The 17,524-nt window shown below is 41.9% G+C and overlaps 1 protein-coding gene across 2 annotated transcripts; it reads right to left on the reverse strand.

The window, feature by feature from the left end:
• Positions 1-1,707: 1,707 nt before the first annotated feature.
• tefb (TEF transcription factor, PAR bZIP family member b) lies at positions 1,708-15,953 on the reverse strand. 2 transcript variants are annotated; one of them, XM_033644560.2, is made up of 4 exons: positions 8,804-9,128; positions 7,560-8,126; positions 5,098-5,315; positions 1,708-3,858 (listed from the first exon to the last, which is right to left on the reverse strand). In XM_033644560.2, exons 1-4 carry the CDS (start codon positions 8,931-8,933, stop codon positions 3,643-3,645), a joined length of 1,131 nt encoding a protein of 376 aa, XP_033500451.1. In that variant the 5' UTR covers positions 8,934-9,128; the 3' UTR covers positions 1,708-3,642. The 2 variants fall into 2 exon arrangements, with proteins under 2 accessions (XP_033500451.1, XP_033500452.1); XM_033644561.2 differs by lacking the exon at positions 8,804-9,128 and adding an exon at positions 15,720-15,953 and having other exon boundaries at positions 3,627-3,858.
• Between the last annotated feature and the right edge of the window lie 1,571 nt (positions 15,954-17,524).

Below are 17,524 nucleotides of genomic sequence, written 5' to 3' on the forward strand. Positions count from 1 at the left end.
TTGCATGATACAAGATACAGTTAGGACATGGTACTGCAGTTGCATGTATCCCATACATGATCAAAGACAATACAAAAACACCTAACAAAAACATATATGTTTATATAAAAAGAGAAAGTAAAGCAAAAACACCACATAACAAACAAAACGTTAAAAATCAATAGACTTTTAAATATTTTTTTTTCTTCCTCAGGAGTATTGTAGCTACTTTGAATAGCAAACAAGGACGCTGTGTCATTGATGTGCAGCACCCAAAAAGCCAGTGCCAACAGTTTCAGGCCAGAAGCTGAAAACAGCAGTTCAGACTTGTGTTGTCACGATACTGGAGTTGCTAACTTCGATATAACACCTTGAAAAATACCGACCTTGGGGAAAATTGACACTCAGGGCGTTAAATTTGTGTTAAACGATATGACATAATAACATTCCTTTACTTGATTAGTAGCAGAGAACAGCAGAATGATTGTGGTAAACATTAACAATAAGAGAAAGCAAGAAAGCGCAGCTGGTTTTGGTGTATCAATACTGCGGAAAATAAGTACTGAAACCGTTTTAAATATTCAGAATCAATACGAATCGATAAACTGATATATTTGACAACGCTAGTTCGGATGTAGACGCTATTTTGCACCATCTACAGGTAAAGGAAACAACAGAGCTCTCAAACATGCGCCACCTGCAGGCAGAGTGGTACAACTACAGTTTTTCGTACAGGTTTTGTGCGTTACGCAAAATATTTGACATGAGAATTAATGATTTTAGTTGTCCCGACACATCTATGTTTACTGGCTTCACTCTGGGCATGTCAATTAATGCTTTCATGCTCAATTCTCTAATGATGTAGTGCCCGATGAAGCTTAATTTTAAGTCATAAATGGAGGTTACAGGTTACTGAATTTTGCTCTGAAACAATTGTTTTAATTTCTACTAACAGCAGAAGAAGTGTTGAATAAAAGAACACAAGAAGAAAACAGGTGCTTCAATTAAAATAGAGATTGCTACTGTGTGCAGAACTATAAACAATCTTGATTTGTGTCCTCTAAAAGACCGTCTTAGCCTGTACCTTTCGTTAATTTGGTTCAAAATTAACCAAAAATTTGCATCCATCGACCACAGTCAACGCCGAGTTTGAATGTCAATGCAACATAAAACACGTTGCTAGGTAATGTCTCACACTACACCATCAGGAAACTGGAACGAACACAGAGCCTAGCGAGAAAAACACAAAATCACTGACTGATCCAGTGTACTGTATCTAGATATAGATCAATCTTATATAGTAAATAGAAAACAATCCACACAGTGATCAAAAGATGCTGTTTTCAGCTGACGTTCGTCCCAAGGTCAAGCACTGGCTGCACAGGGATAGGTGGCGCCATTATGCAAGTCATAAACACAGGACATCACAGCAAAGATGTTCTGCTTTTCTTCTTTTGACGGAACTGTACAATAGACCACCGACCTCCCCATCAAAAACATATCTAGTTTTCAGTGATGGTTTACAGACATAAGTACACTTGGTGTAAAATATTCAAGAAAAAACAAAACAAAAGACAAGTTGACAGGGTTTCATGCATTAGGATCCTAGACTACAGAGGATCTGAACTGGAAGCACAAATGACTTTGGGGGCATTTTCTATTTAGTACATCATAGCAATTTTACATACAACATCATCACTGAAATAAAACGAGCATAAAATAACAGAGTATTATTGCCACATTTATTTTTCTTTCCAAGATTACGGTGATTATGAGCACAAGCCGACTGATCGCAAAATGTGCATCAGCCAAAGACACTTGAGATATAGAGTCCCATAACAGTCTGTAATGTATTTACTAATTTAGACACAGCCAGTTTAGCAAAAAATAAAAAGAACTATAAACTCGGAGTTTTGCCAAATGGAACTAAGCTGCTTTTTATGTGCTCTCTGTTTCAACCAACACCACTTTGTAGCCCTACGGAACGCTTAACCATTCAAAACAGGAAGTGTTGGATGAGGTAAATAAGAGTGTGCCCTCTCCTTTGAGAGTTAGACACATGCTGTGTGTGTATAGAGAGGAAAAAAAATCCCATAAAACTATATAAATCTGTTTTTAAAACAAACATCCAAAAGCACAGTTTACCCATTGATTTCCCTGCATTGGTTTCGTTACAAGTATTGTTCCTCAGAGGAAATAATTATCTGACATATTGTTGTACATCACAATCAACAGATGCATTATTACCATCAGAATAAATACAGCACTCATTGACTATTTGGCAAATATAAGGAATAGTATTGGGTTAATAAAGACACGGTCAGAATCCCCATCTGAGGGAATAAAGACCATGAGACAATCATTTATTTACAAGGATTAGAAGCAGTCAACTTTGGGCCTGGCTAATGTTTTCTCTTTTTAAAAATCAATCCAGCCATCACTACACCGAGACCGGGCAGGCAGTGGCTCTAGCGCCCTCTACCTGCGGTGTGCAGTAAAATAAACAACCCTACGTATTAACATACCCCTCCACCAGTGAGGGCCCTGGAGATCATCACACGTTACGCCTTCAAAAAGGAACCGACAGAAAAAACTCTTCATTTTAAAATATCTTTTTAAGGAAACCCAAAGTCTTTGATAAAATCTTGTGTGAGGCTCTGGAAGCTGATCTGAGGTTAGTAGAAAAGCAAACTACATCACAGTAGCTTTAAATTTTAGGTCATGCATGTTTTTTTTCCCTAATACGCTACTGTGTCTCCCGTCGTGGTGGTAAATAACGTCTGCCACCACTATAATCTGTTTTTAAGAGAAAGTGCAAAAATGGATTACACACGGATACACGCACATATCTATGTGGTGCAGGGAGATGACTATATATACAAACAGTTTTTGTGTGCGCAGAGGCGTGCATGTGGGTTACAAGAAGGAAGAACTGTGACTGAATCACACCACTAATCTGTTTCTCCTCTGCTGACCTGAGGTCTGTGCCTCCGCTCTCTTCAGGCTGGAAGTACCGCTTTGAATCTGCCTCCTTTATCCCGTCTGTCTCTCTCCTGCCCTGCCGTGAGTTAACGAACATCCTTCATCTGAGCCTCAGCCGGAGTATTTTTAAAGGAAGTACAGACACAAACATGAGTGCAACACAAGGAAATGTGAGGGGCGGCATGTGTGCACTGTTCTAAATACAGGACTTCTAACTGACGTTACTCGATCATGCTTTGGTCCACTAAGAAGAAGTGCTGTGCAGTGATAAAAACTGATTTGTGTAAGTATTTAAAAGCCTGTGATTCTTTTGTACCAGTCTGCTCTTTGCTTATTTCCTGACTTTCTTGAGACCGTCTTAAGACAGATCAGATTTATCCATGTGTGTTTGACCATGGGAGTGTCCACAATCGTCCCCTTCCTCTCTGAGTGTAGGAGCCAGGCGCTCTCCACAGGCCTTCCTGTGACCACCGCTCCCATCATGTCTCACCGCCTGCCAGTGTGCATCCGAAACTCCAGCATTGAAACAACGACTGGAGCTTGACACAGTGACTGGAGGTCAGCGAAGACGACAGTGCAAATTTAGATTCCCTTGGTGTTTGTGTCTGTGTTGAATTCTGCGGGGAAGGGAGTTCTCCTTTTTGTCTCATTGATTACGTCGTGGGTTTTGTTCTGAGTTCTTTACAGCGGGCCGTACTTCGCCTCATACCGGGTCAGGATGTTCTTGCAGCGGCCACAGTCCTTCCGCAGCTCGGCCACTTGCTGCCGCAGCGCAGCGTTTTCCCGCTCCAGGAAGGAGGCGCGCACTGTGATCTGGTTCTCCTTCAGCCGCCGTGCGTCGCGAGAACGCTTTGCTGCCACGTTGTTCTTCTTTCTCCTGGACCAGTATTTGTCATCCTGAGGGCAGCAGGAGAAGCACAGTTGAACATAACCAACACTAGCGAGGGATTTGAAACAAACGAACATCTGTGTAGTGAAAACATCCCCCACATCTTTGATCTCTAATCCACAGGCCACCACTCTGTTTGCTTTAATCTTCACCAGAGCTGACCACAACAACTGCAATCACACTTAATCATTCTGTTGGGGTCAAAACTATTGTACAAAATTGTACACCAACTATATCTATTGAAGGGTAACTCTGGTATTTTTCAGCCTGGACCTTATATTCCCATGTTTTTGTCTCTAAGTGACAATGACAATATTTGAAACTGGTCCACTATTGAGCGAGAGGGCTGCAGCTAGCAGCTGCAAAACACTGTAATGTAACCACTAGGGGTGGTCGCACACTGCCAATTTACATCCGCTAAAAGAGCTTTTATTTGCCACTGACAGGCTCAGATTGTTATTCTAAGTGTCTGACACATTATGGAAAGGATCCCTTCAGAGTTAGACCTCTTAGTTATAGAGTAAGATCCTTTTTGTTTAACCAGAAACAGCCCTGAAATCGTCATTGCCAAAAACCCACCAGACTCCATTTAAATAAACAGTGATTTAAGCGTGTACAGAGGCAGCATGTTTTCACACCTAACTGGGTGAATCAAGGATTATTTCAATTAAACCAGAGTTGATGGTTGTTCAGACAGTGAAAAGACAAACCAAGATGTTTTTTCTGAGGTTTATTTTGTCTCTGTCGACTTTGAATGAAGCGTGTTTTACAATGATAAAATTACTGTTTATTTAAATGGAGTTTGGCAGGTTTGGCGTTAAAGATTTCACAGTTGTTTCTGGTAAAGCAAAAAGTATCTTACTCTTTAAGAAAATGTCTAGCTCTGTAGGGATCCTTTCCATAATGTGTCAGACACTTAGAATAGCAATCTGAATCTGTCAGTGACAAAAACAAGCACTGTTAGTGGATGTAAATGGAAGGCGCGAACATGCCTCGAGTGCATCTGCCATCTGCAGCCCTCTGTCAATACTGGACCAAGCTCAAAAACCGTTGTTCCCATTGGTAACTTAGACACAGAAACATGGGAAAATGGGGTCCAGGTTGAAAAAAGTTACCCTTTAATGAAGCAAACTAAAATAATACAATAAGAAGTCCCCCATTCATCAGTTGCTAACAGTTTGCAGCTTTCAAACAAAGTGTTTCTTTGGTGCTCAATAGACACTGCACATATGTTTAAACTAACCCACCTTCTGCTCATCAGGAACAAACACCTTCTTGGCCTTCTTGATCATCGGCTGCGGTTTCAGCTCCTCCTCAGAGAACTTGTGTTTGCGCGGGTTGAACAGCTCTCCCCCCGGCACGCTGGACAGGACCAGGTCTGTTGGGTCCGGCTGGAAGTTAATGTCCACCTCAATGGCATCTGGGTCGATGGGGGAGGGCGTGTTGCGCTCTGCGGGGCTGCGATCTGTGGGGATGGAGAGACAAAGTAAACTTGGATACATGAGAGGCCGCAAAATGACACAGTGGGGATTAAGTGACAGTGGGGTGTATGTTACACATGTTTAGACAGACTTTTTGAGCTCATAGCACACACACTTTTCGCCTCATTAGATGTGTAAAGAGCAATATCAGGACTTACACTTTTTAACTGACTGAGCCCTAATATTGTTGATTATAGTTTATCAATAAACAATTATAACTTTAGTATACTAAACAGAAAATACCAAACACTTGCAGGCTACTGTCAGTCAAACAAAACAAGCAGCTTTAAGACATGACTTTGGTACAGTGAGAGACCTGATACTCAGCTTGCTCTGCCCGGGGGCCACTTTTGCAAAACGACAGAAGGTCAGGGGCCAGTTTCTAGGATTTGAGGACATAAGGGGCTTAGACCCGACCTCTGTCAGGCCGTCTGGGGAATCCTCCCCTGACACTTTTTGACAATCAAGCTGTTTTTTGTAATTGTAATTTAGATGAATTCTGGCACCTTTCAATCAATTTATTTTCATTTGTGGATTAGAAAATGGGCGGCGGGTCACCCAGCACCCGATAACGAACCATAAACTGAGTATCACTGAATTGGTTCCTGTTCACTTCCTGTCAGCTGCCAAGGAAAACTTCAGAAAAAATACCTACGGTGGAGGATTTTTTATGGTTTCCTCGTTCCTTGTTCCTTTTGTACACTGTTATCCAAAACAGTACAAAGATCCTGTAAAACATCAACTCTCTGTGAGGCTCATAGTGTTCAGTATTTAACTCTGTGGGAATGTTGAACGCTGTGGCTGTGGCTCGAGTGTTTCGGAGTGCACTGTAATTCCTTTCTCTTCTTCCCAGACTGGGTTTTAAAACAATGACATGTCTTTCCTGATGTACTGTAATGTCATTTTTTTAAAGGAAAATTTAATGGCTGCATGTAGGGCTGGGCAATATATGGATATATATCCTAAGTGTTGTCTTTTCCTGGTTTTAAAGGCCGCATTACAGTGAGTTGGTGTAATTTTCTGAACTTATTAGACTGTTCTATTATTTGCCTTTACCCACTTAGTCCTTATATCCACATTACTGATGATTATTCATCAAAAATCTTGTAAATATTTTGTGAAAGCATCAAGAGTCAACCCTGCATAATCGCTCCAATATGAACAGGTATCTGGTCAAAAATATTTGGGCGTCTGTGTGCATGTGTGATACACTGATTTCTGATTGTAGCTGAACTTACAGCTGTTCATATGAGCTTATGATTTTCTCAACAAAGCAGTGACAATGTCTGCATTTAGTTTAGTTTTAGGGCTTGGAGATACAAGTTTTTCACAGGTCGCAGTGGCGTATAGTGGACCAGCATGCTGGCGACAGGCCAAACACAAAGTTATAGCATGGGCTCAAAGGTCAGGTTTAAACTGTGTGTCTACCTGTTCAATGTTAATGTTATGCCAGCACCGACAAGGGTAGAGCAACTAATAGTACACCTAAAGTACACCTCTATTTATTGACAGTTTTATTCTGTCTCAACATTTATTATTAAGTATTTATTGCTTTTATTGGTATGTTTTCTTTAATCATTTTCATCTCTTTTTCTCATTATCATCGGTCTTCTCTCTGATCTTATTTTGTTTAATTTCACCTTAATTTTTGTGTTGCCTTCACAGCTGTTTGGCTTCTATTGTTGTATTACCTCTGAGATATCTTGCTTCAACTTTAGAGGGACACCTTTAACCAAATTTAGGACAGATTTTTGGACAAATCATGTTATACTTATTTAAGCGTCAAAGGTTAGCATTGCAGGCACGTAGTATATATGTGGTCTTGTGCAGAGCTAAGTGTTCTGTAGGAATATGGTGATTAGAGTCAGTTAAGTCAACAGCTAAGTGTGAATATGAAGTAAAATGACAGTATTATAGTAGTTTAGTTTAGTTTATAGTATTTAAGACCTCAAAAATTCAAGTTTAAGACTGTTTTAAGGCCTTATTGTAGACACAAAGATGAGGACAAGGACCTGTAGACACTCTGTATTCAGCTTCTGGAGACAGAGTTTAAGACTCTCAGCCAGCAGGAAGTGTTTTGCTTAAACGATTCAGTCTAATAGTAATGGGGGAACTTAAAAACAAACAGGAACAAATAATGAAAGTCAATGGGAGTTATCTGAAGTATCATAAAGAGGAACTGCACAATGACACATCCACAAAGAGTATAATAAAAATATATTTGTCACCTGTTTTCTTCTCTGTCACTTCTGCTGTCGCCTCCTCTGGCTCCTCTTCTTGTCCTTCCTCCTCTTCCTCCTCCTCCTCCTCCTCCTCCTCCTCTAGCTTAGCTGGTTGTAACGTGGTGACGGTCACCGTTTCCTCTGGGTCTGAGGTGACCGTGGAGGTGGCGGAGACAGAGGGGGAAGCTGCTGAGGTGGGGACAGTGGCTTCAGCCTCAGCAGCATCAGCAGCAGGAGGAGTAGTGGTAGCTGCAGGAGTAACCTTGGGGACGGATTTGCCTTTGACTCCCACTGAGGCCAGCGTCTTCTGCAGCTCCTCCTCCTCCAGGCTCACGGGGATCCCGTTCTCCAGGAGGAACTCATCCAGGTCCATGTACTCCAAGTGGAAGGTCTCCCCATCGTAGGGGATGGTCTTCTCCCAAATGGCTGGGGTCAAGGAGGCTGATACGCCTCCGCCACCACCACCGCCGCCGCCACCGCCGCCTCCTCCTCTGGAACCTCCACCAGCACTGGCTGCTCCGGCCCCGCCTCCCTCCACATCCTCAGATGAGCACAGCTTCTCTTTCTCTATTTCTGCATTAAAGACACGAGGGGAACAATGGTTAAAGAAATGTTTTCCGTGTGTGCACATGCCAACCCTGGTCCCCTCGGAGAGGCTCAGACAGGTGCACGCACAGGGACGCATAATTAGTGGATGCAAAGAGGCAGGGTGGAGAGAGGGGGGTGTGGCAGTGTGCAAAAATTAATCAATTAAAAAAGAGGGTTTACATCAAATTAGCCTGTCAGTGAGTTTTAAAGTGGATGGAAAGATGGAATAAAAGGCAGACTGAGGCTTCAGGGACGAGGACAGAGCGCCTGCCTGCTCCACACATGCACCACCACAACACAAACCACCACCACACACACTCAGGACCAGATAACACAACACCAGTGTGTGCATTTGAAAGCCAAACACCGCCTTTATCTCTGAGTGTCTTCCCAGTGTGTGTGCGCTGTGTGGAGAGCAGCACAGAGGAGTTGGAACTTTTTGTTCTTTTTATGTTTCCTCGCAGCCTCACATGAAACTGGCTCCGTGCAACATATGGCACATCCGTCCTAATCCGGTTTAATTACCAACCATAATGTCATCCAATTGCAATTAACGCCGCATGGCACAGATGTGATTACGCACATTTTGTTGCATGTATAAACAAACTTGTGGTTCACAATGCAGAAGAAGCGCTCTTTGTGTGTGTGTATGTGTGTCTCACCGTCCTCGCCTTCCTCCAGGATGTTAGGAGGAGGGATGTCCATGATCTTCTTCAACACAAACGGAAAGGACTTCTGCGGAGCCGCTGTAACGACGGCACCGCTCGGCTTGAGCGCTGCTTTGCCTGACATTGTTCCCTGCTACGCTGCGAGCACACCGGGGCGATGTTCCCTAACGGTACCGAGCCTCCTCTTCCGCCTCCTGCACCGGGATGCAACAGGATCTCTCACACACGCGCGGATCTCCCTTTGTTTTCACTGACGGTGCCGATTTCAGGCCTGTTTGTCAATATCTTTAGGATGCAAAAACAACACTACACAAGCCCCTTGTTCTCTGTGCCCACCGAGCGCTCATGTTGGATATTCATGAGCCGCGTGCCCCGCCTACTTGTGGAATAGTAGAAGCTGATTGGCTGACAGTGCTGTCTGTGTGAATGTGTACGGGCGCTCCTCTTTGTCTGTGTAGTGGCTCTGTGTCTGCTCATTGGCTGCACACTCTCCACATGGAGATCAGTTCTTTATATAGAGAGGCATGTACAGTACATATGTGCACCATAGTAGGAACATACAGTCTCGTGCATGCTGCATATGAATCCAAAATATATAAATAATATAAATAATCACAGCGCGCACACACATCCTGCAGGAAGCATCCAATCTTAATCACCTGCACACCTCTATCATGACCACACATTAACCTTCGCTTTGCATCACACTCTGTGCACACACACACACACACACAATACAATACAATACAATGGAGTAAGCTCGTGCATCCTTCCCTCCCTCAGTCCTGCACAAGGAGACACTCGTGGCAAAACACGTGCCCTCCGCCTCCATCCTACTCACGTGAAAGTACAATCTGTCGAGGGGCGTGGCTTCACATCTTTAGCACGTGTGGGCCAAGACGAGCTGGAGCGGGCGCGCGCTCGTTGCTGGAACAGCTGTCACGGGGACCCAAAAGGTAAGTGAGTGCATATTTATCACCTGACAATAACACCACCTCGTGTCTTTAAGATACATTACCACCTTTACGTTCTACTTCCTGACAGAACTACAATGTCTCGACATCCCAAAACTACATTTTAAAATAAAATAACCCTCTAAATTTAACTTTTATTTCTTTTGTGTGCACGTGCTCCTATCGTTTATACTCTCTATGCCACCCATCATTTCACACAACCGTTATAATAATAACCGTTATTCTTCTGATAATGAAATTTTTCCACATCAAACGCTACAAAGCGGAAATCTCATGTTTCCGTGCACGCGCTGCTCCGTTGCGCGCCACAGTGAGCGCGCGAGCAGGATGTTTAGTTTCAGGAACACGATGTTCAAACCGCAAAAACTCCCCACCTTCCCCACTAATCTCTTATTTGTCCTCACAGACTCACCACAGTGGCCACACGGTAAACAAAGTGGAGCTGGTCCAGCACAGAGGAGACCAGTTAAACCTCTGCAGCTGCTCCATCACTGGATGGACTGTTTGCATTCCTGTCCTATCTCCTGATGGTGCAATAGGTGGAGGAAACACCAATGTGAAACTTGTGAAACACACCATGCAAAGATTTTAACATTTTCCCTTGATTTAATAATTGAAAGTGTTGATGACGGGGTAACATGCTGCATACATAGAGCCAGTGACCGGCAAACATCCCTTGTGGTTCACCCATGTTACACCACCATCCGAGAATACTGTGTGATACCCAATGACTGTATGGCAACATCCTGTTACACCCAAGGTCAGGATTTTAGAAAAACAGTCACGAGTCTAGTCTGAGCCCCTCAGCCACAGCACCACACACGAGAACCAACCAAACTCTACAACAGCATCTAAAAAAAACCACTTGTCTTTTTACATGCATCTTGTCTCAGTCACTCTGAACAGCCAGTTCACGCTTTCATTTCCAGTAGATTACTGTAATGCACTTTTTGCTGGACTGACAAAGCTTCTTCAGACTGCAGCAGCAGAGTTTTAAGAAAAACCAAAAGGTGTGATCACATCACTCCTATTTTATCTTCTCTTCACCGTCTCCCAATAAAACAAGTCTTAGGGCTGCTGTGAAGCTGCGCCTACTCAGGGCAACAAAAAAGTTTATCTTGGGTGCTTCGGTACAATGGACAATCAAGAGAGGACGGTAGGAGAAATATCCACACACCTGTTTAACTGAGCTGGACAGCAACAGAAAGGTTCCCAGGCTGAGAACAATGCCAAAAATAATAAAGTCAATTTATTCAGAACATCCGTGCACAAAAAGAAGAGTGCTCAATGTGCAAAAAATAATAATGTAACATATCAACTACATTAATAATGAATCATTTATTTGATCTAGCTCTAAGAGACGGCACATCAGAGGAGGAGAGAGTTCCTTTTACAGCACCCGAAGATTACAGCACCTGTTTTTATGAAAAACCCTCTTGATTATTTTGATCTGAGGACCCTTAGGGACTAAAGAAATATAATAACTTTCAAGGTCATTGAGGAATGGACACATAATTTGACTTCAGAGGTAGGGAGTCACCACCTTCTTTTCATCTCTCTTGTTTACCATGCCGGTAAATCTGAATGAATTATTCTTTGGTGCTCATGGTTTCAGTAAAATTAATTTAATGACTCGATTAAGGAGAATGTAATTGAGCTAACAATATGTAGCATCCAATGTTAACTCAAGTGGGTAGCCGACAATCTATTTTCTACATCCAAAGATCTTCTCTAAAAATGAATCACTTGGCAGCCAGCCCAGGCCTCTAATTGGGACAGGCCTTTTTTTGTCAAAATGTGTAGCCACACCGGGTTAGTAAAAGGGACTGGGCGTTTAATTGAAGTTTTATGGTATTTTTAATCTAAGAGTGCTCATACTGCAATCCAGACTTGTCATTTAGTTTGCATACGGACTGTTTGGAGTTTATTTTGTCAAGTAAGAACACAATAAAATTGTTTTACAAATCTGTTACATAGCTTGAGACTCCCTCTTTGAGAGAATGATGAATATTATGGTGGTCATGTGGCGGGGGTAACTGGGTAAGTGTGACATTGAATCATGTGTAGTACTGCACCTGTACTTGTGCAAAAAAAGAAAAAAATCACAGTATACAAAGTTGACAATCCGTGCTATTTGGTAAATATGCTGCAGAACTTGTTGGGAAACAAGAAAAGCCTTGGGCTCAGATTTGCTGTTTACAGTGCAAAACATGCAAACATAAGCACGTTTCAGTGCCCTCTACTGTCGGTTCACATCGATGGAGACACTGTGCTCATGGAGCAGCTCAGATAGGAGGCGGCCTTGTGGTCCAGCGTGAAGGTTTTGTTTATGTACTGCTTCAAGGATCAATTAATCGAAGCAGAACACCAGAGCAGCACCATGCTGCCAATATATTTAAGTTTACAACATAAGTATTTCTGCATGTGTTCAAAAGACAAATCATTTCACAGATGTACCAAAAACTAGAGGTCAGTTCATTCTTACTGCCAGAGGTCAGATGCCAGGGTGAGGGCCCCTCTGTCTGTTTGTCTATTCCCATCAACCCTGCTACGACCCCTCCAAGACTTAAAACATCCATCTGTTTTCATCCGGTTATCCGGGGATGGGTCGCGGTGGCAGCAGGCCAAGCAAAGCACCCCAGACGTCCCTCTCCCCAGCGACACCTCCCAGCTCCTCCTGGCCAGAGATATGTGTGTCCTTGGTCTACCTCCTACCAAGACAGGGAGGCACACAGGGGGCATCCTAATGCGAAGAAGTAGCGGCTCTACTTCAAGCTCCCTCCGGATGTCCAAGCTCTTCACCCTATCCCTAAGGCTGAGCCCAGCCACCCCACAGATGAAACTCATTTCGACCGCTTGTATCCGCGATCTCATTTTTCCGTCACTACCCAGAGTTTTAGACAGACTTTATACAGCCATGTCCACATTTTTAATTTGCATTCCACCAGTTTAGAGACAAATTTAGTCAGTGAATGCAACCTATTTTAATTCATGAAATATGTTAGCAGCATAGTAAAATAGCATAGTAGCAAAGTAATGTTTCCAGTGCTATTAAAGGTCACTTCCACTTGGATGTGACAGTCTGATGGTAGACAGTAAGCCGACCATGATGCACTAACTGTCTGCAGGAGTGTCGCCATTATCACATGTGATCTGGTTCAATTACAGCTGGAGGCCTCTGTTGGATGTCACTTCTCCTCACTGTCACCTTCCTTTCTGTCACTCCAACTGTCAGCTATCGAGTAAAAATGCCCAAAAAAAGAATCTAACTAAAAAAAGCAAGTAAGCAAGAAAGTCTACAAGATGAGCAGAGTGCACAAAGACTCTAATGATGTGATGAAACCATGAGTGAGGAGTGTTTCAGTGTTGTTGCATCAGCTGCAGGCTTCTGTATTGTGACTCCACTGTGAAACAGCAGCACACACACAGTCTGCTGACTTAATACAGCTCGCTAGTTTTGGCCACTTGTACCACATTTTGAGTCATCGGAGGAGATGGACCACCAGCTCAAACTTGCAACAGGTTTAATTTGAACATGCAACCATGGTCACCTTTACTACAGTAATCAGTACAATGAGTGTGTTTACATGGACATGAATTAAGCGTTTATGATTGGGTGTTTGGAGTACCCTGTTTATGTGTTTGAGTGTGTAAACACCATATTCCGTTACTGAGAAACCTGAGCATGCTAGCTGGAGTACTCTGAAAGAAACTGGGATGTACAAATTAGTTAATTCATTAGGCAGCAGAATGGCCACTGCTTGGATTATTATCACCAGTGATGTTGTGAGTGGTCCAGGTGAAGGTAATTTATGCCTCCTAACATACTGTTTGTAGTTTAATCCAGTGGTTCTCAGCCTTTTATGTGTCAAGGGCCCATTAAACTGATAAAAAAAAATTAGGTCATGGGCCCCCATTTGATATGATTTCACTTCAGGGACTTCTTTCTGAAAATATTTTGGTAGTTAGATATGATTAAGAGCAGCATTTCTCCTGTTGTCATCTACAGTTGATGAGATAATACCCTCCTGAGACCCTGTGTCCTCTTATGAGGGCATCACATTTTGGGTTTACTTGATCCTTTACTTCATTTGACGTAACTTGACCTGTCGTCCTTGTTGGTGGACACTTTTTTGTGCCAACCAGTGCTAGTGAGAGCACAATATAATACTCCATGTGAAAAAAAAAATGGCAGCCATCTTTGCCAAGTCAGTCTGCAGCTGATCCCGACACAAAAGTGGACGGGGTAAAACCCTGATCAGATTATATGGTTGAAACTTGTTTACGTCTTATTAATAATGTTTATAGTTATGGCAACAAATTTGACCATTTGAAGGGGCTTTGAATTTGATCTTAGCAACAGTAACAAGCTAAGACACTGTTAATTAGGAAGTACTCATTTAAAGACATTAGGACTTAGGCTGAATTTATACATCTGCGTTGAATCGACACCGTAGCTACGCCGTAGGCTCCATGTTGACATAGACCCTACCCCGTAACCTGACTTGCAGACCTTCTGCTTCATATGAGCAGAGGAAATCTCCACTCGTCGCTAGGCTAATTTGTACAATGTAAAATGCCATAGGCTTGTGCTAATAATGTTAGCATGTTGAATTTGTTTGGAAAATGTGTTTATATAAGATAGTTGTTTTGTTGGTGAACCTTGTGAGTTGTAATGGAGCCAAACTATGTGCCGTTACCTTTGTTAAATGTTGCTGTTGTCCCTGGTTTTATATGAAAATAGGGAAAGATAGCTAGCTACTAGGTTAATTTATACAACGTAAAATGCCATAGGCTTGTGCTAATAACGTTAGCATGTTATATTTGTTTGGAAAATCTGTTGAGTATAAGACAGTTGTTTTGTCAGTGAACCTTGTGAGTTGTAATGGAGCTCAATTATGTACTGCTACCTTTGTTAAATGTTGCTGTTGTCCCTGGTTTTATACGAGAAGAGGAAAAGATAGCTAGCTGCTAGGCTAATTTATACAATGTAAAGTGCCAAAGGCTTGTGCTAATAACGTTAGCATGTTGTATTTGTTTGGAAAACGTGTTTAGTATAAGACAGTTGTTTTGTCAGTGAACCTTGTGAGTTGTAATGGAGCTAAATTATGTACTGCTACCTTTGTGAAATGTTGCTGTTGTCCCTGGTTTTGCATGAGAAGAGGAAAAGGTTGCTAGCTGCTAGGCTAATTTATACAGTGTAAAATGCCATAGGCTTGTGCTAAAACATTAGCATGTTGTATTAATGGGGAAAATGTGTCCAGATAAAGACAAGTGTTTGTCTGTGAATGCTGCGAGTTATAGTGAAGCTGATTTGTGTACTTGTGTTTGAAATTGTCTGTATTAAGCCATGTTTAATGTGTGTTTAATGTGTTTTTAACGTGTGTTTAATGTGTGTTTTGAATCAACTAGACTTTACAGCACTTCACTGAAACCTCCACCGCCGACTAGTGTTTTGGAGGTGTAACTGCAGAGTGACACAGACACACCAACGCACAAGTTTGAATGCTCACATTCAACATATCGTATCTTACATATCATTGACAATATTCAGGGTTTTTTTTTAATAATTACTGGGTGCTACTGATCCCAAATAGCTGAAATAATTTAAAATGCATACCAACCAACCGTTTGGGTCTCAGGAGGAGGATAATGGAGGAAGTGAAATCTATGATCAGAATATTCACTCTCACACACTGGGCTCACTTTCATAGTGAATTACAAGAGCCCGCAGACTCCTGATTGAGAACCACTGGTTTAAATTGCATAAGTTAGTGTGTGGATCATATGCTTAGCAGAATAAATGAAACAGTACATTTCCCATTCCCGTAAGCAACATCAAATTGCACGTACAACACTTTACAGTATATGCAAACAGCTGCAGCAAGTTTCAAGGCTGTTTGTCGGCTTTATAAATCACGAGACAATATTCTTACCGGTGTCATCAAAGGCAGGGAAGGAGAAGGGATAGTCAGCCAGGGACTTGAGGAGATCAGGAACATCGCTTCTATCTCCAAAGAAGATTTGGTTAGCAGTTGACATGATGACCGACCCGTGAAGAATCTACTGATGTCTGACAGAGAAACGCTCAAACTGTGACTCTGCACCTGACTTCAGTCACTTCTAACCAACTTTGCAGCAACTCACATCACGGGGACGTCTCCATGTGTCCAAACAACTTGTATTCTAATTAGGAAGCGGAGCCACGCCCCTTGGATGATGTTGATTTGACGAGCGCTAGGCACGCGCCTGTCAGTCACGCCGCAGAGCCAATGAGTAGCAGGGGGCGGGCTCTGAAGGTGAGAACAACAACAACCCTGTTCAGCTGAGCACATTTCTCTCCACGCACGGCAGCACGTGCAGGAGAGGGGAGGCTCGAGGACAGGAACCCGGAAGCTCTCCGCGCCATCTTGTGACGTGTTTGAGTACTGCAGTAAAAAAGGGAAGGCTCAAACTACATGTGAAATGAACTGTTTGTGTGTTTTTTTTCTATTGTCGATTCTTACTTTATTTACTATATTTTAAAAATCTGTTTACTGATATTAAATTATTTAATTTTCAGCTTTTGTAGAATGGCACTCATCTTTGTACATTGTATTGTTAGATAAAGTATTTTTTTTAAAAAAACATGGCTGATATTACAATGAAAATGTATTTACTTAAAGCATAGGAGGAAGTATTAGCAGCAATATTGCTATGTTTACAGGTCTAAACAAACAGTTTACACCTTTCTATCTGCCAGAGTTGTTACAGTTTTGTATTTTCTATTAGTTTGTTTTTTTTGTTTTTAGTTTTTAATTAATTTTCAGTTAGTTTCCAGAGAGAGTTTGCTGGTTTAATTACATTAATTCAAATTAAATCTATTTTATTTTATTTTATTTAGTTGTTTAGAAATGCTTTAGGTTTTTTTGTTTATTTGTTTTTTAAATGGGGGATATTATCATATTGGCAACCCAGTCTAAATAAGCATATGCACCAATGTCTTGCACACTCCTCATGCTTTTTATATTGACAAAATTGACCAAATTGACATATAACGAAATACATTTCCTGTAAATATTTATTTATTAGTTTTGTATTACACAATATCATTTCTGTTATTTTTTTCCCCTCAAGTCTAGTTTTTATTTTTATTTCAGTAAAATAAAATGTTTTTATTACAGTTCAGTTTCAGTTAACTGTAATAATCTTGGTATATACAGTATATATACTGATTAAAAAAATTTAAATGCAACACTTTTGTTTTTGCTCCCTTTTTTTTTCAGGTTTATCTTAAAGATCAAAGACTTTTTTCATACACTCACAAATTTGTTCAAATACATGTCAGTGAGCACTTCTCCTTTTCCAAGACAATCTATCTACCCTGACAGGTGCATCACATCAAGATGCTGATTAAACAGCATTATTACCACACAGGTGTGCCTCGGGCTGGTCACAATAAAAGGCCACTATAAACTGTGTAGTTTGATCACAACACAATGCCAGAGCTGTTGGCCATGAACTTAATGATTATTTCACGACCACAAGACGTCTCCAATGTCGCTCCCCTGAACTTGGCAGTATATCCAACCAGCAACACAACTGCACACGTCGGCTACTTTGTCAAACTGCTGTCGGGTCAAGACCCTGGTGAGGACGATGAGCATGCAGATGACTGTTTGTGCAAAAATTCGTCGGTTGTGTGAACCACTTGTTGCATCAGATGTTTCAGTGGCTGGTCTCAGATGATCTTGCAGGGGAA

This window comes from Epinephelus lanceolatus, chromosome 18 (genome assembly GCF_041903045.1).
Source record: "Epinephelus lanceolatus isolate andai-2023 chromosome 18, ASM4190304v1, whole genome shotgun sequence".
Lineage (NCBI taxonomy): Eukaryota > Metazoa > Chordata > Actinopteri > Perciformes > Serranidae > Epinephelus > Epinephelus lanceolatus.